This window comes from Larimichthys crocea, chromosome XXII, assembly GCF_000972845.2.
Source record: "Larimichthys crocea isolate SSNF chromosome XXII, L_crocea_2.0, whole genome shotgun sequence".
Lineage (NCBI taxonomy): Eukaryota > Metazoa > Chordata > Actinopteri > Sciaenidae > Larimichthys > Larimichthys crocea.
Window position 1 is genome coordinate 18,755,097 of NC_040032.1, and position 23,889 is coordinate 18,778,985.

At 40.6% G+C, this 23,889-nt stretch overlaps 2 protein-coding genes across 3 annotated transcripts; one reads left to right on the top strand and one right to left on the bottom strand.

Moving 5' to 3' along the window:
• Window positions 1–770: 770 nt before the first annotated feature.
• On the top strand, window positions 771–17,684 carry bckdk (branched chain ketoacid dehydrogenase kinase). Of its 2 annotated transcripts, XR_797061.3 has the most exons (12): window positions 771–1,273; window positions 3,885–3,953; window positions 4,063–4,173; window positions 5,418–5,465; window positions 6,762–6,881; window positions 7,208–7,306; window positions 7,581–7,654; window positions 8,590–8,718; window positions 9,524–9,613; window positions 9,787–9,942; window positions 12,009–12,276; window positions 16,893–17,684. XR_797061.3 is itself a non-coding variant. In XM_010733556.3 (11 exons), exons 1-11 carry the CDS (start codon window positions 1,028–1,030, stop codon window positions 12,151–12,153), a joined length of 1,287 nt encoding a protein of 428 aa, XP_010731858.1. In that variant the 5' UTR covers window positions 771–1,027; the 3' UTR covers window positions 12,154–12,706. The 2 variants fall into 2 exon arrangements, 1 of the variants encoding a protein (XP_010731858.1); XM_010733556.3 differs by lacking the exon at window positions 16,893–17,684 and having other exon boundaries at window positions 12,009–12,706.
• orai2 (ORAI calcium release-activated calcium modulator 2) lies at window positions 13,315–23,727 on the bottom strand. Its single transcript, XM_010733557.3, has 3 exons — window positions 23,385–23,727; window positions 20,640–20,875; window positions 13,315–18,846 (listed from the first exon to the last, which is right to left on the bottom strand). Exons 2-3 carry the CDS (start codon window positions 20,868–20,870, stop codon window positions 18,274–18,276), a joined length of 804 nt encoding a protein of 267 aa, XP_010731859.2. The 5' UTR covers window positions 20,871–20,875; window positions 23,385–23,727; the 3' UTR covers window positions 13,315–18,273.
• Window positions 23,728–23,889: the final 162 nt, after the last annotated feature.

Consider the following 23,889-nt stretch of genomic DNA (forward strand, 5'->3'; position numbering starts at 1 on the left):
ACGTGTTATAACACAGGTTTTTATCTTTTGGTGGATGGTTACTTGGGGCAGAAATTAAGAGTATACTCATCTCTCCAGACATCCTCTATATCACTGGTGAAAGTGTGTCAACCATCTGTTGTCTGATGACTTCTGAGAACATTTCTTCACTGAAATGCATAAAAATCTAATATATAGGTCTATTGTATATATATCTGAAGCTTTCTTACACCCTGGGATAGCACAGTGGTCATGATTTTTAATTTTTTGTCTGTACTTGCACATGTGTTCTTACCTGCTCACAAAATGTTTTATTGTTCTCATCTGTGTGATGATACTACTCAAAGATCATGTTTTGGGTGTAGTCTCTATTTAATGGGAACTTGAAGGCAACAGTATACATATACAATGGATAGAGAGCTGGAGATGGGTGGGCGTCACCAATATAACACAATAACACACTCTTGCCCTTGGGGCCCTAATCAGTTTTTTTGTAGAGGGATTAAATAAAGGAATCAGGCCTGAATGACAAGAATCATAATTTATAGCCATGCATGCGTCCCTGCACACAAGCTTGGGGCCCTTGGAGCCCTGTAAAAAGAACCAATTAAACTTCTAATTAGTTTTTTTTGTAGAGGGATTAAATAAAAGGAATCAGGCCTGGATGACAACAATCATAACTTCTAACCATGCATGCGTTCCTGCACACACGCTGCATCCTGTCCCTGTCTTTCTGCTGAAGTGAATCATATGGTGGCAGCTCCTCCTGTTCTTTGCAGTACAGTACAGTAGCATAGGGGGCGCTGTTGGTGCGGTTTCGCTCCGCCTCTGGCCGGCTGATTGGTTTATCTGTGATGTCGTGGAGGCAGCTCTCTCTGCCACTGGCCAATGCGCACAAAGCCCTTTCTGTACCCTCTCTCTACTGTATTCAGATACGTGCCTTTGTGCACCATTACGACGCGACCCCAATGGCCTCGTAGCAACACTAAAAATTTAGTGGTTGTACGGGAACAGGGCAGCCCTGTTCAGACACACAGCTCGTCTCCAAATGCGACCGGGGCTGGCGGGTATAGCAGTGGAGATGCTGAGCGGTGCTACCTGCAGGGTCAGGCCGAGGCTCGGCAGCCTCTTGCTGGCCCCTCTCACCAAAACAGTACCGCTGATGTCAAGCACAGGGAGCCAGAGATTTCGCTCCACGTCCTCGATGCAAGGCTTTTCAGAGCTGGCAAGAGAGCGGTCGAAGACTGTCACGTCGTTTTACAACCAGTCAGCAATTGACGCTTCCGCAGAAAAGGTAATAATGTGACTTTTTGTCTGCACGCTGCTCAGAAACTGAGTCCTACCACAGCGAGGACGCAAGCTAGCTGTAGCGTGAGAGTAACGCTAGTGGTTAGCAATGGCTTGTGCTGAGTTCACTGACGTTAAAAAAATGTAGTAAATAAGAATTTCCTCTCACTTACCTTAGCGTTCAAAGCAAACAGTAGCCAGCTAAATTAAGTTACTACTCCTGACATGAATAGGGAATTAAGGGACGAATTTTTTACATTTTTAATGACATTACAGCGTTTAGTATGAGTACACGGTGTACAATTACAATACGTGTTTTTAATAACCCTGAGTCAAGACCGTTACGTTAGCTCCAACCGCTAGTTGTCTGATTTTACTTGAACGCAGCGTCACTGTTGATGAGAACATAATGTTTTGCTTGCTGACACTCGTTAGTCTCGAGGGGAAAAAACACAAATCTCTAATGTTGACCGGACAGAAAAAGTAGTTTTTTACCAAACGTGGTCTATAAGTATTAGTCATAAAAGTGTAAAACAAACATGTAGTGTTAATTTAAGGTTTAATCTGTACAAATGCACCAGCACTTTTATTGTTTTTGAGGAAATATGTTGGCAAACAAGGGCAACTCCCTCTGACTGTGGTTTTGGTTAATTATATATATATATATATATAATATAATATAATATATATATATATACCAAGTGTGTGTTGGCCAGCTTAGAAAAACACAAACAGAATTTGTTGGTAGTAAAATGAGGAAGGATTTTGCAGCAACATGTGAAACAAAGCACGCCCTAATAAAAAAAACACTGTCAGCAACAAATGCAAAATGTATCAAAGCCTGCTGAGTGTAGCTACTAATGCAAGGGCATGAGAGCACTGATTGCTAGGACTACAAATCTGGCTGAGGGCAGTAAGCTGCAGTTTTTGTCTTGTGACTTAGTCACACATTAACCTGCTGCAGTGGTTCCCAACCCTCACCCCAGAGGGTTGATTTAAGGATAAAACTTGCAACAACAAAAAAATAAGGTGGATGTTCATGATCGTGGGAGAATAAATCCTAATATTTTTTTCATTGACTTTCTATATTCAGGTCAGATCACATTCCTGCCTTTCTGCACTTTAGCAAAGCATTTAACAAACGACGATAGCTGGGTCAGCTACAGCTTTTAGAGGACCCGTGTGTAGGATTTAATGGCATCAAGTGGCGTAGATTGCAACAATTACGCCTCAGTGGAGCAACATGGCAGACTCTGTGAAAGAGCGTCTGCAGATCTAAAAGGCTTATTTGAAGGCAACAAAAATAACATACATACACAGATGAAATCATAATTATTAATTTAAGAGATATTCAACTTATGCCATATACTATGAATAGAGCGCCGTAAATCTTACACACTGGAGCACCATTTACACATTGTATTGACATGAGATCTGATCACAATGCAATTCTGCGTGCATTTATGCCGTTTCCTAATCCAGATAAGATATCCAAATATAGATTGCACAGAATGCAAGGTGCCTCTTAGGAGCAGGTAATTACACTCACACCAATGCTGGCTTGGCTTACTTAAATAAGACCTGCTATTGTTGAGATAATTGCCTGTGGTTATGGTGCTCCAAAACAAATCAGATGATGATTCAGAGTACAAGTGATTGAAAACACATGAGGTGTTTAAAAAGGATTTCGTAACTAATGCACACAACAGTAAAATACTAAAAAAAAACAACAATAAAACACATAGTGATGATGGTAATAAATAAGTCTCAATAATGAAACCATACAATTATAAAATAGCACATAAAATCCAGGTTGAATGTTTATTTTATGCTTGAAAATTTCAATATTTTCAGCTTTTTTCGTGGCGTCCTTCACAGGCAGGGTTAATAATTGTTACCGGTTACATATTCTTACTTAGCACAGATTACCTTTAAGACCTTTTACACCAAAGTGTAGCTAAGCTAAGTTTGTGGATGTGATAATCACGGACAGCAATGAATCACAGTGTCATAGTTGTAACAGTGTTGCTTGGATCAGTGATATAATCCTTGCCCTGAATTCACACTGAGTCATGATGACTTACTGTTTGGAAACACTTTACAGTTTTTTCTTCCATAACAAGTGATGATTAGTGTCTGTTTCTGGATGAGCCTGGGCAACTCCTTATCTGCACACACAAATATATTTTTATAGACCACTTGGTGGCTTTAAAATGTGGCTTTATGTTTGACCTTGCGGTTTAATTCAGTTATTTTGGGTCCAAACATTGTTGGCTTTTCTGTTGGCTAGCTGGTACCTAACATTAATATTTGAGAGTTATAATCTAATGACATGTTCGCTGATATATTGGAAACACATATTGAATTTGGCTTTTAAAGAATTATGACATGGGCCATTTAGAAATGTATTGAACAATCTCCTTTTGAAACTGGACGCTTTTAGTCCAAGAGGCTCAAATAGAGTCCACTGGATTATATTTGTTCTAAAATAACAGGATGGGTTAAGATCACATGACGGATCAATGTGTTACATGCTACAGACACCACCTTGATGACATATCCCAAAACCTTTGAATAAAGCAGAGGAGCTGTGACTGTATGTGGTTGTGTCTCTGCAGGCCTCAGTGCGACTGACCTTAGCCACCCTGCTGTATTCTGGGAAGTCTCCCGATGGACACCACATCTTGGTAAATATTTCAGCCACACTAAAAGAGGTGTATGTTTAACGAGAAAACTCCTTGATCTCTGTCACTCTTCACTCACTTGCTTTCCGCCATCGTCTGTGTGTGATCTCAGAGCAGTGCCAAGTACCTACACAAGGAGCTACCTGTACGGATCGCCCATCGCATCAAGGGCTTCCGCAGTTTGCCGTTCATCATCGGTTGCAACCCCACCATTCTGCAAGTGGTAAGAGCACAATCCTAAAGACACACACGGCACAAGAGGGCACCGGCCACGTGGCAGAAACTATAATAAGAAAGTGACAACTGGGCAACCGCACGTGAGAATCATGGTGGAGCTTCGAATGAATGAAAGGAGAGAAAAAATGTTTCCTCGGGGAAGACACTGAACGCCAGAGCAGAAAGTTACATCTTAAAAATACACAACACAAAACTTGAGCAACACATGTAGTATACAGGACTTTCTGGAGACTGAAGGGAATCTTCAGGCGTCTTCCCTCCTCCCTTGGAAATAGGTAAACAAGCTTGCTTGTGTAATACCGTTGTACAGACGTAACCTTCACTCTTCAGTATTTGGGTCAACGTGACATGACCCATTTCTGATAAGAAAAGCTTTTATTTTCACTGGAGCAGGGAACATAACAGTGGATAGCACAGTCAGTTTGAGTATGGGAATAACTAACTGTTCTTTCGGGGAAGGTCAGAGCCACCAGGACACTTCCTGGAAAGATGCACCGAGTTTTTCAAATGCCATTTTGAACAAACAAAATTCCTTCAGAGCCCCTCGTACAGAGGCCTCGCACACGGACGCCTCAAAACCACAGCTGATAAAAGCCACAGTACTGGCTGAATGGCAGGCACACACACAGTTACGTGATATCAGAGTCTGCACCGACATATGATGTTTCTCATTTGTTTGTTTCCAGGGCCTCCATGTGGGAACAGAGACTCTCTCTTTCTCACTTCTCACTCCGCAGTCCCTTTCGTAACAGATTCCCGGCCTCCACATGTCTCGTAGCTGATGAACTTTCACCCAGATTCCTCCCTTTCTAGGATTGCAGAGCTCCAGTGCGGCAATTATATAAAGAGTCTCCTTTTGTATGCCACCAGCTGTAATGTAGGTCAGGGTGGCTCACACTGTCGGCTCGTCTATCAAAAAAAAAAAAAAAAAAGCAACCGATACTCATCTCAATTATGAATTAACTTCTGATATGATAAAATATATATGATCTTTGAACTTGAATTTCAACAAGGAACAACGTTTTTTTTTTTTTTTCCTTCTTCTTGCTCAACTTTGTTTGGTAACACAGAGAGAATTCATAACATAGAATCATCCTGAAATGTAAACCACATGTGGACTTGTTAGTGGTGTTGTGGGGCCCAGAGAGGGGCCAGGGTTGATGCTGCTTTATGGTTGGATGGATGATCACAGAGACTCAATCTAACAGCCTCTCTTGTCCTTTCTTACAGCATGAACTGTATATCAGGGCCTACCACATGCTCAGTGACTTTCCTCCGGTAAGTACGTACACACACACACACAAACACAGGGGGGGGGCTCACAAGTTCAAGTTCTTCATTTGTCAGGTAGAGGCTGATTGTAAACAGGAAGTGTGAACATTTGCATTCTGCAGCTCTTCAGGGTTGGGTGATCTGTTCAGCACTTTGTCAACCTGAATGTAAACACAAATCTTATCTCCTACTGCTTTTTACCTTTTAAATTTATTTCATAAAAAGCCCAAAAATGCTGATTTGGTTTGAATATACCCCCCCCCCCCATCTAGATCTATGTTTTACATTTTGTATATTTTTTTGTATCTATTTAAAATACTTCAATCACACATCAGTTTTTGGTTGAATGCCATTTACGTTCTTTGGAATTAAATTGATTTTGGTAATAAGAGAAACGGAAAATCTTTTTGTTAAATGAATGAAGTAGTATTACTGATTCTAGGTGCATCAGAGCTGCATTAAAAGCTCTGTGTTTGAACTCAGATAAGGTGAACATGAGAGAGGAAACATAAATATTTGCATAACCATATTCAACGTAGCAATACAAGTGGTGTAAGAACAGATGAGTAGCTTTATATGTGTGTACATGTTTGTGTTGGTGCTGAGTGGCTGGGAAGTGTTGGGTTATGTCATCAAGTCAGATTATTTTTATCACATTCAAAAACATCAGGAGACGAGCCAAAGTGCTTTCCAGCTCAGAATGAGCCTCCATACAGGTGAAAGAAATATTACAACAAAATGCATAATGTGATACATGAGTGCAGTGATACAGAGAAGGCAGAGAGAAAAATGGAAACGTGATCAAATCAAAACTATGTATAATATTTAGTGTAATTTACTGTCCTGCTCAGATGTCCCGTTGTCACGTGTTGCCACGTTCACAATTATAATTAAATAAGTCTGTTTTTGTTTTTGTTTTTGTTTTTTTAGCTAAGAAAAGCAGACAACTTATGCAATCCTAGTCATAAGCTTTACGGTGGGTTCAGTTTCAGGAAACATGTGCCGTGTGGAATGTGGGTCAGTCCTCCTCGGTTATTTCTTGGTTGGTGGTGACGATAAACAGTCAAATACTCGATGCTTTTGTAGAGAATAATCTGTGCAGAGAGTGTGGTTGCATTAACGGTAACATAAAAACACTGAAGTAGAATGCAATTCATGCATCGCCATCTGTTACAGATTTAGAGCTGCGAGAGATCAGAGGACAAGTCTTTAAAAGCGAATAAAGGCCTGTCTCTATAACAGAGCTGTTTCAACGTGTAGTTTTTTGAAGGGTTAATACGAAGCACGTCCCTCTATTTACAGATCAAGGATCAGGACGTGGAGGCTCGTTTCTGTAAGCTGGTGCAGCAGCTGCTCGACGATCATAAGGACGTGGTCACCATGCTGGCCCAGGGCTTCAGGGAGTGTCGCAGACACATCCAGGTAACAGCTTCACCTCCAAAACACCAAGAACATCAAACATAACTCCAGGGTGGACTTGTAGGGTATTCTGTTTCATTGCTTTCATCAGGGTAATTGAATTTGTCAGCTGTGAGAAGGATCTTGATAAGGGTCTAATTTCAAGTTTTAAGGGTGTCTGGAATATCTCTTTAAAAGATTAGTCTTATTCCTTTGCTTCAGAAAACCAATTTGATCTGATCTTAAAATCAACGATTGTAGTTAATATTCCAGATTTTTGTTTTGTGGTCTGCGCTATTAAGAGAGTTTTGGATGTCAAGAAGGAATCCTTTTCTTTCCTTCTGTTGCAGGATGAGACAATCCTCCGCAGCTTCCTGGACACAACGCTGTGTTCCCGTCTGGGAATCCGAATGTTGGCCACACACCATCTGGCCCTTCACGAAGATAATGTACGTCTGACTGTTTGTGCGATTCAAATGATTTTTAAACCTTGTTTGGCTCCAGAGTTCATTAGTTCCTTCATTTTTTAAAGCTCATTTAACTCAAATTATTGTAGTTTTTAGCAAACATTACCCAAACAAGAGGAAATAGGAAATAGAAATAGGAATTTACGTTACATAAGTTGTCATGTTTGTTTTAGCAACTCGGATAGTATTTTAAAGTATTTCAGCACCTGAATTAGAAACAAAAGTTATTTTTTAATACTTTTTTTTCTTGTTTCAGCCTGATTTCGTTGGGATTATATGCAGACGTCTGTCCCCCAAAAAGATCATAGAGAAGTGGGTGGACTTTGCCAGGTAAGTGTGTGCATACTTACATAGCTCTGTTTATTTATCAGCTTTAGATGACTTTGAACTTTAGTATGAGTGCTCTGTTAACTGAGGGAAGTCAGAGTTCAGCTGATAAACCCTGAGGAACATCCATATTTCAGCATCTAGAGCTGTGAATGAGATATGAGCTATTACTCCTGTTTACCTTTTGTAATCTTATCTTAATGACCTTTTTGGAGTCAGCCACTTTTACTGAGTTCAAAAGAAAGTTCACAAAGAGAAATCAGTTTAACTAAACACAATAAAATCAGCACATATAAATTATAATTATGATATTTTCTTTGATTCTGAACAAAAGTTGTATTTTTAGGGACACTAGCAGCGTAACCTTAGAGATCCAAACCAAAATAACATTCATTACATAACATTGTGTTTAGTGCTAATTGGCATATGTTAGCATGCTTCCACACTAAACTGGGATGTTGATCGTGTTAAACATTAACTTTCCAAAAGGAACTGCCTAAAAGTTGCATCTCGGTGTGCAACACAGCAATATTTACTTTAGTTTATATTATACATACACATAGTGGACAGTAATCACAGTGCAGGAGAGGAAGTTCTCTTAGCAAAATAAAAATGTAAAAAAAATGACATTATTACTCACATAGCATAAATACACAACACACACAAGCAAGCTGACACATATGAAAAGATGTATACAATGCAGGTAGAATAATATAATTTGATAAGACTGTCATGTTAGCATGGTGATTAATATTATTTAATATCATTAATATTGACTCATCATGCTTTATCTAACCAAAACCTAGTGGTTCTCAAATCTGGGAGCAGGGCTCTGATGCTAGCAAGACTGAACCCGCTTAAGCTTTTTTTTTTTATATTGTATAGCTTGTGGTTCAGATCCTATATGTGGCTGTAAATGTTCCCCATGTGTTGTCCAGGCGTCTGTGCGAGCACCAGTATGGGAACTCTCCCAGAGTGAGGATCAACGGACACGTGGCAGCTCGATTCCCCTTCATCCCTCTGCCTCTGGATTACATCCTACCCGAGCTCCTCAAGAATGCCATGAGGTGACTTCACCACACACACATACGTGTGCACATTGTTGTCACATCGCCGTCGCTTTTGGGTTGTTTTAACTGCATACTTTAAAAAAAGATAAAAAAATTACTCAAATGCTGAGATACAGGTCTGCTGTATACTTTTTAAAAGTTTCCTTACACCTCTTGAAGTCAAGAAGGCTTTGCAAACACATGTAAAGCTTTGGAGACACCTAGTGGATGTAGTCCAGGTAGTCCTCATCATCACCTGCTGTCCCTGACCTGAGTCTCTGTCCAGAAAATAGTACAGTATCTCCATTATAAACATTGGTTAAATGGCAACCGATGATCTTTTGTTGATCTCGTGAGAGAGAGCTGAGAAATAAAGACGTCAGTCTGTATTATGAGTCTTGCCTTGTGGTCAGAGCTGGAAGAACAGTATCTGGCTGGAACTGCTGGCTGTACTGTGTGTTGTTGGCTACATTCCCGTCATTCATCTTAGTTACTGGTTAAGAGGACAGGAGTAGGAGGGGCGGGTTAGAAAAGTAGAATCTATGTCGGCGTACTCACAGCTCCCTTTTGTTTGTCAAAGTTTAGGCAGAGTTTAGAAAATCCTGTTTATTCCATCTGATGAATTGAAGGATAATTTATCAACTGTTACCTGAGGAAAAGCAGATTTAAAGTGTGACGTTGTCTTCCAGCATTTTTATGTATTTATATGTAACTGTGAGCAGCACTTAAACAAATTTAAGTCAGTGTTTACCTTTTTTTTTCACAATTTGCATACTGAGCATTCACTCCTCATGACATCTATCCTTCCATTTTGTCTCTTCAGGGCCACCATGGAAAGCCATCTGGACACCCCATACAACGTGCCTGATGTGGTTGTCACTATTGCCAACAACGACATTGATTTTGTCATCAGGTGAGTGAGTGGCTTTGGTGACGGTGAAGTGTTGCTGTAAAAGGATAAAATCCAATACTTGAAATAGAAACCAAATCCTGCTGTTGGCTGCTTCACAAGAGTGGAGCATGTAAACAAAGAAAAGTCTTGTGTCGCTCGATGCTACAAAGAATAACTTTTTGTTCCCCTTTCAGGATTTCAGATCGCGGTGGCGGCATCCCTCACAACATCATAGACAAGGTGATGGATTACCACTTCAGCACGGCTGAGGAGAGCGCACAGGATCCCCGCATGAGCAACTTCTTCAACAACATTACCAACACTGGAAACCAGTCCAGCCCTATGCATGGGTAAGAATGAGAAAGTTCACAATGTCCTTATTCAGTACGAACAAATATGCATCTTGATTTCCAAATATCAAAACAACCAGATGTTCTGGCATCAACATCTGCAAACTGCTTTCTAAAAGTCTGGCATCCACACGCCTAAAAATCTTTAATCCCTCTTTTGTTTTATTGGCAGTTGACATGTTGCGACACCATCACCATGTGGTAAAAATTGTTTGGAATGAAAGGCACATACAATCTAAAAAAAATAACACAAATGAGTTCAGGAAACAAACAAACACATGTTGAGCAAAGACATGAGGACAAGAATAAGGTCAGCTAAGACCGTGGCAGATATGCAGGTACAGTTTATTATTCAGGGATTTGAGAATCGCTGCCCAATATTAACCTCGCAGTACGTCACCCACTAGCTCCACACTCTCATCTAAGTTTGGTCATTCCTGGCTTCGCAAAATTAAGATGCCAACACCCGTAACAGACGATCGATTGTTAACCAGGGTCCAAGGTTTTTGGTAACAGCTTTTTTATTCGCAGACGACGTGACTTTTGGTTGACTTTTACTGATCCAGCTCCAGCATGGACTCACTGTCAATTTGGATTTCTGCTGGGGGTTGATATAGAACTAAATGAAGTTCTTCTGACAAAAATACCTCCAGGTCAATGAACTGGTGGAGGTACACCGAGGTTCAAAGACATGTAGTTACACTATTTCCGTCCTAATCTGAGATTCCCAACACTTTCTTTCAGATGAAACCCTTTGTATAATTTGACTTTTTAGAACATGTTGCAGGCATCAGATTCAGAATGATATGGAAGAATTATCCTATCTTTATTCAAGAGCGCACATTTTCAGTTTGAGAGTATGATTTCTCCTTCTCATGCTCAGATTTGGTGTATTTTAGGAGTGAAGCAGTTTTACAAACAGACCATATACCCACCCCTGCGGAGCGTTCAAAAACGGCAAAGGAACACACCCAAGATTGGGCCACACTCTAGCTGTCTCCCTACTGGCTGGTGAAACACACTAATTTAAGCGTAGGGAGAGACATCCTTCAGTCTGAGCAGACACTTCAACCTGAGAGGACGTGCTGTTATGAGTGTGAGCAGAAAAAATTTAAGAGCGCACAGGACATGTTTTGAGTGCGAGCACATTAGATTTGAGCGCAAGCACATTAGATCTGATCGTGCACAGGACATATTTGAGTGAGAGCGAAATGTTTGTGTCAAAGCAGAAGAAATGTGAGCACAAGCATGTGATGTTTTGAGTCCAAGCCCACATTTTGAAAGAAAGCAGCAGAAATCTGTTTTGAGTCCAAGCCCACATTTTGAAAGAAAGCAGCAGAAATCTGATCACGAGAAGGAAAAATCATGCTCTTAAACTGAAAATGTGCGCTCTTGAATAAAGATAGGATAATTCTTCCATAGAATGAGTATGTATGAAGTTTATCAGTTTCAACATCAAATATCTGTTTTTAATTGAATATAGGTCCAAACTGTTTTGGAGTCGGGATTGTAGAGTTCTCAACATCTGGCTAAAAAGTGTCTCAAACCTACTCCCCAAGGTGGCTATCTGCGATTAATAATAGACGTATGAAATTATCCGGCCACGGAAAAAATATCGATTATATATTGAGTATCACCATTCAGCAAAAGAATATGGATATGACTTTTGGTCCGTATCGCCCAGCCCTAGGTGAGAGCCATGGGCGGACTGGGACAAAAAATCGGCCCTGGCATTTTTGGACCAGAGCAGCCCACAACGACAACAATTACTCGTGATCTACTCGTTAAATATATATATCGGGACTTGTCGGCCCAAATAGCACGTCGGCCCACCGGGCAAATGCCCGGTATGCCAGATTGCCAGTCCGTCCCTGGTGAGAGCTGAGTTTATTAACTCAGAACATCCTTGGCACCTCATGATGCCCTCATGCTTGGCGATGTCAGTGGTTACCTGTATTTACCTGCATGTGGCTTTTCACAGTTCATCCACAGTTTCGGTTCATGTTTGTACCATCAACAGATCATCATCTCACCATCATCTTTCTCTGTGTCATTGTCGTCTGTAGGTTCGGCTTCGGGTTGCCCACATCCAGGGCCTACGCTGAGTACCTCGGCGGCTCTCTCTCCGTACAGTCTATGCAGGGCATCGGCACCGACGTCTACCTGCGTCTGCGCCACATCGACGGCAAAGGAGAGAGCTTCCGAGTGTAAAGATTTTCCATTGGTCACCATTGTAGAGCCCAACCTAGGAATCAGGCCATGCAGGAGTACAGGGGAGCCAAGAAGGCTGGCATGGACTACAGGACTTTGGTCCACAAAGTGATAGCCTACACAGTATGTTCAGAAAGCTCCTAAATTCACCAAACCCACTACTTGTTCCTTTTTTTGTTTTTTGCCTTAGACTGATTATAAGCTATGTTAGCTCTCAAGTTGATGATTTCAGTTGTTTTCCTTTGTGTTTTGTACCCTGTGGCATGTCGTCTAGTTTTAAGGGGTGTATGAATTTTTGAATGTTTAGGTTAACGGGACAAACTGTGCATGATCGTGGACGTTGATGTTAACGCAGAAGGAAAAGGAAAAAGAAAAAAAAAAAAAAAGAGCTTCGGTTTTAAAGAAGTTCACTTTGAAGTTACTTGTCGCATAGCCTCAGAATAGAAACAGGCATTTTGATGATGAAAGTTTCAAATGAAACTCCACACTCCAGCAACCCTGTCAAAATCTCCTCAAAGTTTTCAAAGTTTCTCACGTTCCATGATAATCAATAGGACCATAGTTTAAATAACCAGATCCTTCCAGTACATTATCAGTTGCTGGTATCAAAAACTAAGGTCTACAAGGGAAAAACAGCTTCAGCGTCCTCGTATTACAGTGGATACGCTCTCCAGCATGAGCTGTAAACCTCAACCCTTGACAGCCTCTTAGCGATACTACTATAAAGCCTTCTCTGAGTTCAGCCGTGGCTGATGATTTCAGAAAGAAACTGCCAAAACACCAAAAGCTCATTAACAGATTTCTCACTTGTTCTGTTTTGAGAACACACTCCGTGATGGACATCTTTTTTGTTCAGCAGTATTTTTGTGGAGCTTTCAGGCAGGGAAGCCAACTCGAGATGTTCAGTGGCCTTACTGTGTGACACTGGTCCTTCAACTGCATTTTGTCTTTTTACTTGTCTCGTTTTCTCTGTATTGTTGCCTTTATCACACAGATGCACACACTTTAGTTTGATGTCAGATGTTTTTGCTCAATGAATAGATATAATTCTTGACACGCGCACCAATCACAGCAGTTTTTGACTTTATTATAACGACTTGTAGAGTAACAATATACCAGAGAAGTATTGTCTAATATAGTCCTCTTTTTTTCTGACTTTAGTTTTTTTTTTTTTTTTTGTCAGTTGTATTTCAGGTCTTTTTGAGATAAGCTTTGTATGAGATTACTTTTCAGGATTTTTCTGCACTGTTAACTATGAAAGTTCAGTTTGACTGAAAGCGCTAGTAAATTTTTTTTTTGGTAAATTTCTCCCAAACACAACTTGATTATGTCGTTACCTTGAGATGACAAATGGCCATATCTTTTTAGTTTTTAAATTCTTCTTCTTCGTGATTTTCAGTCCTCTTAACGACTTGTCACTGCTTAAGGTCTCTCGTATGTTTCAAACAAACAAGGTCATAAAAGATGTCATCAAACGCCTCAAAAGACAAAAGTCTGTTCAGACAGCCTCACAGAGAAGCTGACCTGTGCAGTGGAGACATGAAACTTCAACAGTGCCTCTTGTTTGTCTGTCTGTCAAAGGCAAAACTGGCACCCCCAGTTCAAACCCTGCACATTTTCACACCTCCAAACATCAATTTTTACGTAAGGTCTGAGTTTGTCGGATTGTCTGCTACAGAAAGTTGTCAGACACAGGACCCCAATCGGTTCCGCCATCGAATAGGGTGTTTCAAATGCTGTTAGACGTTCCGAGAAGCACTTTGTTTGAAGCATATTGAGTCACTAGTGCAGCAACAAGGATATGATCCCTCACTGGGGGGATTGGAAGATTTTGCTTATGAAATACAAGACCAAGCAGGGGGTGGGCAAACCCGTTAAGCCCATCATTTGAGAATAGTGATGAAGTTACTCTTTGATATCAAACTTTTTTTATTTTCTTCCTCTAACCATCTCAGGATATCCAAATCGGATTTCGAAAAGTCATTCCTCTCGACCTGAAGATAAACGATAAGTACCATCGACTTGGAGAAGTAATAACTTACGATCATGGTTAAAACTGTTGTCCTCAAGCAAAATGACAAAATAATCAAGTTGTGATCAAAAATATAAATAAAGAAGTAACAATGATTAGGAACCCCTGTTTCCGGTTAGTTCTATGAGTACAGATCAGTGTCATGAGCTATAGAAATTTGACAAGCACTCCTCACATTTTGTTGAACATTCCCCAGTGAGCAGCAGTTGTCAAGAAAAGATCAACCTGAATGCTACATGTACACTTTAAGTTTTATCTGTCGGGAGCATTTGTTGTTGTATTAGCTTGTACCATTTGTCTTTTTAGCAGAGAGGGCATTGAGAATCTTCAGCTGTAATTAACAAGATTGGAAATCTATGAACTTTGAACAATCAGAAGTCAGTATTCAAAGCAGTTTCCTGCAGCATTTTGGCTCTGAGAGAGACTCATCCTGTTTATTACTGATATATATATCATCAACCTGGAGTGCAACATTTTTTTTTCTAAAGCTGTATTATAAAGGCTTTAGAATCACAAACATTGTCTAGCCTACCTAATTGGAAAACAAACAAACCCTTTAAATTAGATTTGGAAATGTTATATATGTTATATCTTACAAATGAACTAACTGGTTCACTTAGATTTGCACTAACAAACAAAAATGTGTTGGGTTTACATACAAATGTTCCTCGAGTTAAAATGAGATTTTAGCTCGTGAGACGTAAGCGAACAACTTGTTTCAGTTGTGAGATATTTAAACATGATCCCATGATCTGATTCAATTTGTGAAATTTTTATTTTGACAATTTCTGAAACGAAAACAACCCTGTATAATTCACAGGCCCAGAGCGATGGAGGAGAGCGGCCTGTATTATCTGTACCTGTATTCTCGCTGAGGCCGTGTGTATGAATAAATGTGTTTATTGTGGCTTTGAAGGTCTTGAAGATGTAGTATATACTGTATGTAGCTTATGCATGTAAAGCGGAAGGGGGGGGGGGCACACACATTAGCAGACCAGCATCATTCTGAGATTTTCTTCTTTCAAAAACATTGCTAGAGTAAAATGTTGAAGGTGGTTTGTAGAAATGTGGATTTGGCAGCCAAGCTGTGGCTTTTATGAAGTGTGGGATATGTACTGTCTGCCCCCTGGTGGCTTTAGACCAAAAGTGCAGGCAGACAAAATATTAAGTGCGTCAGTTTAGACTTTGAAGGGCAAAAGGATGTACAACAGATGAGTTTCTGAATTTCTATTTTCTGATTTTGTAATTTTTTGCTAGATAGAAACAGATCAACAACAAAAGAAATCTACATCACCTCCAGTACAAGGCCAAATAGTGGAGTCATGTTACTTACAAAATGTGCTGCCATGGAGTGTTTTGTCTTCTAGACTGAAATGAGTTTCTCTCACGTTTTCTGTTCAGGACTCTATAAACATGAAATTTTACTTGGTTGGAAAAGTATCATGACTGCGACCTTTTTTTTTCTTGCACGTGTCTTATCAGGCAGTTCATATGTCTTGTATCTATGTGAAAGAGAATCTGCAAATATTTGCAGACTGTATTTACCTGAGGTGTGCGCTAGAGCGTGTGCTGTAGGGCTGATACATGCTGTACCTTGTGGAGAACCATTCCTGCTAACATATACAGTCCATCATGATACCTTCAGGACAGGTGGGTTTCACCAGGAGGACAAATTCATGTAGTTCACACAGACACTCTGGACAAGTGTTGGATAAATATAATTTCATGCTGCCAAACAGACGTTGAAGTCATATTTCCTTGTCAGCGTATTTGCTTTCATTACCATCACTGTCACATTTAATCCAAAGATTTAGTGTTGATTCAGCTCTGCTCACACAGCTGTGGGCATCTCTGTTAGAACAAAAACCCAGTGTGCTCTGTCAAAGCCGGAGTTATGAGTTGCGATGTCAGGTGATATGTAAACACAGTTGTACACAGTGTAGTTTTGTCTGATTTTATATTCTTTTTTTTTAGATATTTAAATTTCAACTTTGAATACTGTTGAAAAATATTGTTACTGCCCCTTTTAGAGTAAATTATCTTTACTTAGACATCTTTTTCACACAAAAAAAATACAGCCATGCCTCTTTGAGCCGGTACTTACTTAGGCATTAGTATTATGTATTTTGGATAAGCACACAGGATCTATGTGGGCTCACGTAATAGCTAAAAGCTGATAGCTGATGTTAAGAAGAAATAATGTTTTATGTTCATCCAGTGTTTTAGCTTGTGGACAGGTTTCAGGTATTTAGTCATGAATTAGTATTTGAACTGGATCTGAAATGTAAAAAAGCTTAAGTTTTTAAACAGGAAACAGCTGTTATTGTCTCTGGAGGGAATTATCTGGACTCTTAAGCTTCTGAATGCTTCACATTGTTCACCAACTAGTTGCTAAGTTTTGTCTGTCTGAGTGTATAAAGCTCAGTAAGTCGGAGGGGAGATGCAGATTCAGGCAATAATTCGATCCCTTTCACATTGATTTCACAGTTGTTGGATATATAATTCAAAAATATTGATCATAGTGGTTTTTAAAAGATGATCAAAGTTATTATCATTTTTTAAAATTATAACCTGATGGAGTCTGTACAAAATCTCATGGCAGTCCAACATGGAGATATTCCCGTTTTCACTTCATGCAAACCCATTATGTTTTTTATTCAAGACATACACAAGATAATGAGAACTTCAATATTTGTCTTTATTTCAGAAGTCTGCTGCAGGCTGAGAATTTCATCTTCCAACACAGGTCTCCAAGACCTCTGAAGTATTCATTTAAGAAACACAAATCCACGGACATGAGACAAAGAAAGGTGCTCCCCGGCACTTGCTCGCTGTACACCTAAACTACAAGTGCACTTTTGTCTCAACTGAGAAGCATAAAATATAAATGAACAACTGAGCAACGCTTTGGTCAGTCATCGTATTTGGAATGTGGTAACAGGTTGGTACATTTTACTTTTTGACCTCATCTAAGGCAGTGCCAACTCACCGTGTGTGTGTGTGTGTGTGTGTGTGTGTGTGTGTGTGTGTGTGTGTGTGTGTGTGTGTGTGTGTGTGTGTGTGTGTGTGTGTGTTTTGATTCTTTTAGTTAACCCACACTCACAGAAAGGTCTCAGATATTTAGTATGTGAACTGGAGGTCATGCTGATTACAACATGCACTCTGTGACTCTTCTCATTTCATACTCTTCACCGTTTTGACCTTTTTTTTCCCCCAGAACCCTTTGGGCTGTTTAAACTTTATTGATTTAAACTCTGCATCCGTTATGACCTTAAGCTAAACAGCAGTTCATAAAAGGCAATGATTCTGTAAGGCAGAACTATATTTGGACTGTAACACATTCATATTTAATCCATTGAGCAGCATGGGTATGCAGACTCAACTGGTTTGACACCTTTTACATTTACGGGGTCTTTGTAAAAGATAGTAAAAGCTATTCAAAGGAGGAACGTGACAAAACAGCTGAGGCTTGTCTGAGATTTTGAACATAAAAAAAAAACAGTAACAATTTTACAGGAACATTGCTTAAGACTTTACAACAAGTTTCACGTTTGTTTGTTTTTTTCCCCTTGTATACATGGTGCTGAAATGCCCTCAATCAAAGTCAGATCAGTCGGAGTGAAACGTATGACGCATGACTCGGCTCTTTGCGGTTAACACAACGAGCTGAGGACAGTGTGACAGGGTGAACATGGCGAGATGATAAGAGCTAATGCGAGCCTCTGAGCGAATCTGGTTTCTATTTGACATGTACATGTAACCAGCTATTTATCGCCCAACCCTAACAAATAAACACAGACATGGCACAAAAATGGCACACAGAACATATTAGCCCTTTTCCTGTAAACCTCTTTGACCATCAAGTTTTACAGATCTAAAACACAGACGCTGCACAAATCTTACAACATATCTTAACCTTAAGAATAAATTAGAAGTCTGGCTTGTGCTGTAAAGTGAAGAGCTCTTAAGCTCGCTGTCTACAAGTCCCAAGCAAGGCTTTAACAATGACCAAAACAACTGTCAGAGAAGGGAGAGGGTTTGATAAATATGGGATACAAAGAGAAGTCTGTAAAGCTGCCGTCATGTTATCACACTGTCTGGAGGCCTCTCTCGTGGCCGTCTAGCTGCAACTTAATCTTGTGCAGTTCCTCAATCTCGTCGCGGTGACGCTCTGTCTTGTGGCGCACCAGGGAGCGATAGAAGTGAATGGTGAACACCAGAAAAATCACCCCCACTGGGACCATGATGATCGTGGAGGCCAGCGCAGCCTGCCAGCCGCTGCCCTGTGTCACAGGTGGCGTAACCGTCGCTGCGTTCATGGCTGTTGTGGTGCTACAGGTGGTTTGCTTTCTGGAGTCTACGGGCAAGAACTTGATCCAGCACAGGAGCACCACCTCCGCTAAAAACAGCAGGATGCCCAGGGCCGTAGAGAAGCCCCACGCCAGCTCGATGTAGTGGTGCATGCGCTCGTGGGGCGACTCGCTGACGGAGTTGAGGTTGTGGATGTTGCTCACGGCCTCCACGTTGGGCAGGATGCAGGTGCTGATCAGCAGAGCGAAGAGGTGCACTGCCACCAGCACTGTGGTGCACACGCTGAAGGCAATGAGGAGCACGTGAGGGTAAGTGTATTGTACCTCCAGCTCCACCTCCACCATGGCCACCTGTGACATGTATACAGGGACAGCCAGATTACAAACACACCACAAACCTACCTGATAAAACATTCCACAATTAAAAGATAAAAACGCAATTTCAGGTTCTGGTTCAATGTTAGATGACTTCAGTAACTATGGCAACATGTTGTGAATTTGCTTCAGCTCTGAGGTTGTATTAATACACAACGAGTCTTAAGAGTTGCAGAAGGCAATTATTAGAATTAGGACACTTTCCAGTAAATTTCCAGAAACTTTCCAAGAGAAAAACGGAAAGTTTCCATGGAAATGTACAGGAATTACTGCGAATTAACTGGAAATTGGGGGTAAGCCAGCATCATAAATTGTTATGAAATGATGCTAGGTATAGCTTATTTAGCATCTAAGTTATCAGCTCGCTATCTACTGTATGAACACATTTTCATGTGCTATTTGAAAGTTAAACGTTAATACCATACATCAAATATATTTACCCCATAATATCATCAAAACTTACTTCATTTTACATAGTCCACGGGCTGAAATGTGTGGCATAGCATATAGCATAGATATTCAAGTGTACTTGCATGAAATCTGGTTGTCTTAATCAAGATTATGCTTAAAATGTATTTTCCCCAAACTATATTTAAGTTACCTGTTAAGGGCCAACCTTCAATTTTGTAAATTCCCAGTTTATTCCTATAAACTTCCATTTCCCATGGAAAGTTTTCAACTCTAAAAATTCCCAGAATTTTGCAACCCCTTGTCAAGAATTTCTCATTGAAGTTAAGACTACATCCTGGTCTTTTAGGAGGCTTCTTAAGTGGAGGAGAAAGATCCTCCAAGCGCTGAAGGACAGTTCACGAAACGTCACAGATCGTGTAGAGATAATGAATGTGGTCGATCTGATTAGAGATGTGCTCTCACGATGTTGAAAACAGTGCAGCGGTGAATTTGTCGCAAACATCCATTAGTAGATGACAGTGCTTTCACGTATAGACCAGACAGCAATCATAGAAGCTGTTGAAAGCTGCACCATTTCCCCTCATTAATATTATCAGCATGTCATATCAGCATGTGAATAGCCTATGGGGCTATATTTAAAGTATGGCTTACAATTCATTCAGCAGAGATGTTTATTACATAAAAACTGATTCATAATTACACCATGTCTTCATAAAACCTGTTTATGTCACTTATTACTAAGACAGATGATCACCACTTTTGGACCAATCACATTGTTTAAAACAGTGCGTCAACTGGGACAACCACACATGCTCACTAAGGTATCATTTGCTCTCCCTTGCTAAAAAACAGCTCTGAGAATTTTCTCAGCCTTTGAGAAGGCTAAGCTCTGCACTCCGAGTATCATTAACATCTCTGACTGGCTTATTTTCCACAGCAACAGTGGCTCATGGGTAGAGCCATCTGCCACACAAAACTGAACCACAAAAAGAAGCTGTGGTTGCTCACATTTGAGAAGCTGAAGTCAAAGAACGTTTGGTGTTTTTGCAACATAAATGACTGAAACAACCAGTAACATATGAACATTTCAGATGTTCAAACATTGCCAAGAATCAATATGATGATGTTAATAATGAAGAAATGAAGTCCAGGAGACAAAGGTTGCAGGTTGTTGTTCAGCAGCAAACAGTGAAACTTTGAAACAGAAACTGTAGAAACCACTTCCTGCCCACAACTTCCCACGTCTCCATCAAATCTAGGTTAATCTTCGCTGAAATTAATCAAAACCACAAGCTGCCTGGAAACATGAAAAACAGATGCACTAAAGCATGTTGCACTAAAAGATGAATAGGACTGACCATTGCGAAGCCAGAGAGCAGTGCAGAGGTCCGGCTGGAGGCCTTCAGCTTGGCCCGGCTTAGGTAGAGTTTCCTCCAGGACAGGGCCTGCACTGAGTGATGGTTGGAGCTGACCAGCTCCAGGTAACTGCGTCGCACCCAGTCCCTGTAGTCCATCCCGCCGCCGTCCGCACCCCTCTCTGAGGCCCCTGGGGCAGGGGAGCCCATAGGCACGTTCAGCTCACTGCTCATGGCACCTGGTTGGGTATGAAGGGGGAGAGATGGTCACAACCCTATTTTCTCCACTTCCCTAGGACTACATGAGATGCAATACAAGCTATGCGATTAAACCATAATCACATAAAGCCGTAATAGGACCAAATCAGGCAGTGCTACAATTGGCTGCAGGAGATTAGCTGTGGGGTTGTGCAGCATTATGTGAGTGTGTTTATTTGTACTTAATATAACTGCTGTGAAACAAACGGAAAATAAATTCTTCAAACCAAAGGAAGCTTCTTGGTCAGTGCTTAAAATAATTGTTTTTCTTTTTTGTGTGTGTCCTTTAAACTATAGCTTAAAAACTTAGTAAAGGCAATTCTGAGATTTCTTCCAAAATACATTAAATATGTTGGAAAACAGTTGCTAAAACATTTTAAAAGACTTTGAACGATATATTACTGAAATGTGGAGTTAGTGGTTAAAACAGGTTTTCATCATGACACACTGAGGCCACCCTGAGCATACCCCTGCACCCCTAGCAGAGAGATAGAGATTAAGAGAGAATACTGCTCATTTTTACCCAATTTTGAACCCTAGTAAAAATGTCACCAAGTTCACATGTGAAGTTGCGTCACTTAAAATGACATATATTCCAAATATATTCCATGACGCAGGCTACTGGCAACTTTAAAAGGCCACCATGGTTGAAGCTGAGCAGCTCCAGGTAACTGCGTGGCACCCAGTCCCTGTAGTCCATCCCGCTGCTGTCCGCAGCCCTCTTCTGAGACCCCTGGGGCAGGGGAGCTCCCCTATTTCTCTGCTAAAGCCCCTTTCCGGACATGCGTCTTGTTATGTAAAAGTGGTGGCAATTCACTGTGTGACATTATGAAATAGGCAGCAGAATTCTCTATCTAATAAATAATTGAAAAAAAAAGAAGCAAGAAGCGAGCAAGTGAACAACACCATCAGTAATTCTAAAAATGTTATTTTTTCCCCAAAAGTTATCATTTAACTTTGAAATCCATCCTCCTGCATGAGCCAGAGGAGTTGTAAAGTAACTTGTAAGTGTCCTCCAACCCCCACCCCGCTCTCTGCGCATGTGGAGATGGAGGACTAACAGGAAAGGCCTATTATGAGAAAGATAAATCTTGAATAACGAGTTTTAAAAATAGCGGCGACTATGCTGCCCTTTTCGGTTTCCCTCACAAGATGTCTGTGCCATAAAGATGAGACAGATTAGAAAATACAGATTTTTGTGTCATGACAATTGTAATACAACATGTAAAACGTGTTAGACATCTTATGTGATAACTGACAGAAATAATAAAATGATGATGATGTTTGATGATATTTTAAGAAACACAATGGTCAAATTTCAACAGGAATAGGAGTAAAAGTTACAATATTACTCTCTGCAAATAATACTGCATCCGCATATACATAACCAAAAGTATACGGACACTTACATCCACCTTTTTGTACTTTTGGGGGATTTTTTTGTTTTTAATGCTTTGTGCCCTTTAGCTCCAATGAGGGGGATTTTCCAGCACAGAGTGATATTTTAGGCATCAGCGTGTTTCCAACTGTGGCATCAGTTAGGGGGTAAACACTTCAACATGACAACCCCATGTTATCCATGTCCATAAAGGAAGGGTGTTTTTTTCCACAGTTTGTTGTGGAAGAATTTGACTGGCCCTGACCTAAACCAGACTGAGAGCCAGGATTCAGGATCAGCCAACATCAGTTCCCGACCTCAGTAATGCTTATTTGGTTTGAATGGGAGAAAAAAAAAATCCTGCAGCTAAAAAAAAAAAATAAAGAGAGCAGAAGAGACTGGAGAGGTTTTGACATGATGCGGGGTTTTTTTTTTTTTGCAATTTTGAAAGAGGAAAACAAGGATGGATCGGGTGTCCAAATACTTTTGGCCACATACTAAAGTAGTTCTTGTGCATGTCTCTGCACAGCTCCCCCCCCCCCATCAAGACACTGACTGAGCAAACACAAACCACTGGTTTTCCCAGTTACATTAACCATCAGGCAGCTTGTCAAACAGGAAAAATTACATTTATGATGTCGAAAACTGGAAGCAGTGCTCACAACTTCTGTGTATTTAAACGAGCCCCCTCTCTCTCTCTTAAATATGCATATGCATGCATGGTCAAACTTTATAGAGAACTCGTGTGACCCCCCCTGTTTAAAGTGCAGGGGTACCACTCAGCACATGAGGGCACCTCAAAGCCTCCATGTATATTTAGACCGGTGCCAAGTTAGCAGGATCCGTTTACCGAGTTTAGCCGACAGAAAGCTACTCTAACGTTACTCTAACGTTACTCTAACGTTATTTTAACCTGCGAGCCGAAACAGCTCACATTAGTGTAAAAAAACAAGACAAAAAAACACACAGGTGTGTGAGTTAAATGACATCGTGTGCGGCAACATTCAGTCAACGTCAGACCTCTTTTGCTAGCCGACAATTAGTTAGCTCACCAACTAAATCATCGTCTCTCCGCTCAGGTGTTAGTTTGTAGACGTCGTTTCTGTCCTTACCTGTATGCCCAAGCGCCTTCTTCAAGTGTAGATAATCACAAACTCCAAAAAGAGGTCTTCTTCCCTCCACACCGCTCAACACAATAAATGAAACACTGCCCCGACTACCGCCGACTGTTTTGGTTGAACAACTTCCGCTCCTGCAGTTTAACAGCAACACCTCCGTTCAGCTGCGGCCGTCTGTAACGTTACTCCTCTCCGTCATTTTTAACTCACCAAGGTGTTTTTAAAATAAATAAATAAATAAATGAACTCAGGCATTTGTTTTTTTTCTCCTCTTTAGTTTGGAGCTGAGACACACGGGATGATAGATGCGGAAAAAGCGTTATACACTGTTTCCGGTTGGGCGTGTTTTTCTTCAAAATAAAAGCCCACATTACCTTGAGAGAAGTGACGAGCTAAATATGCATGAATCATCACAAGAGTCCAGGCTGGAAACGAGTCACAGCAATAAGAAAAGCCACTTTAAGAGCCTACATTACGCAGGTTGGAGCACAAGATAGAT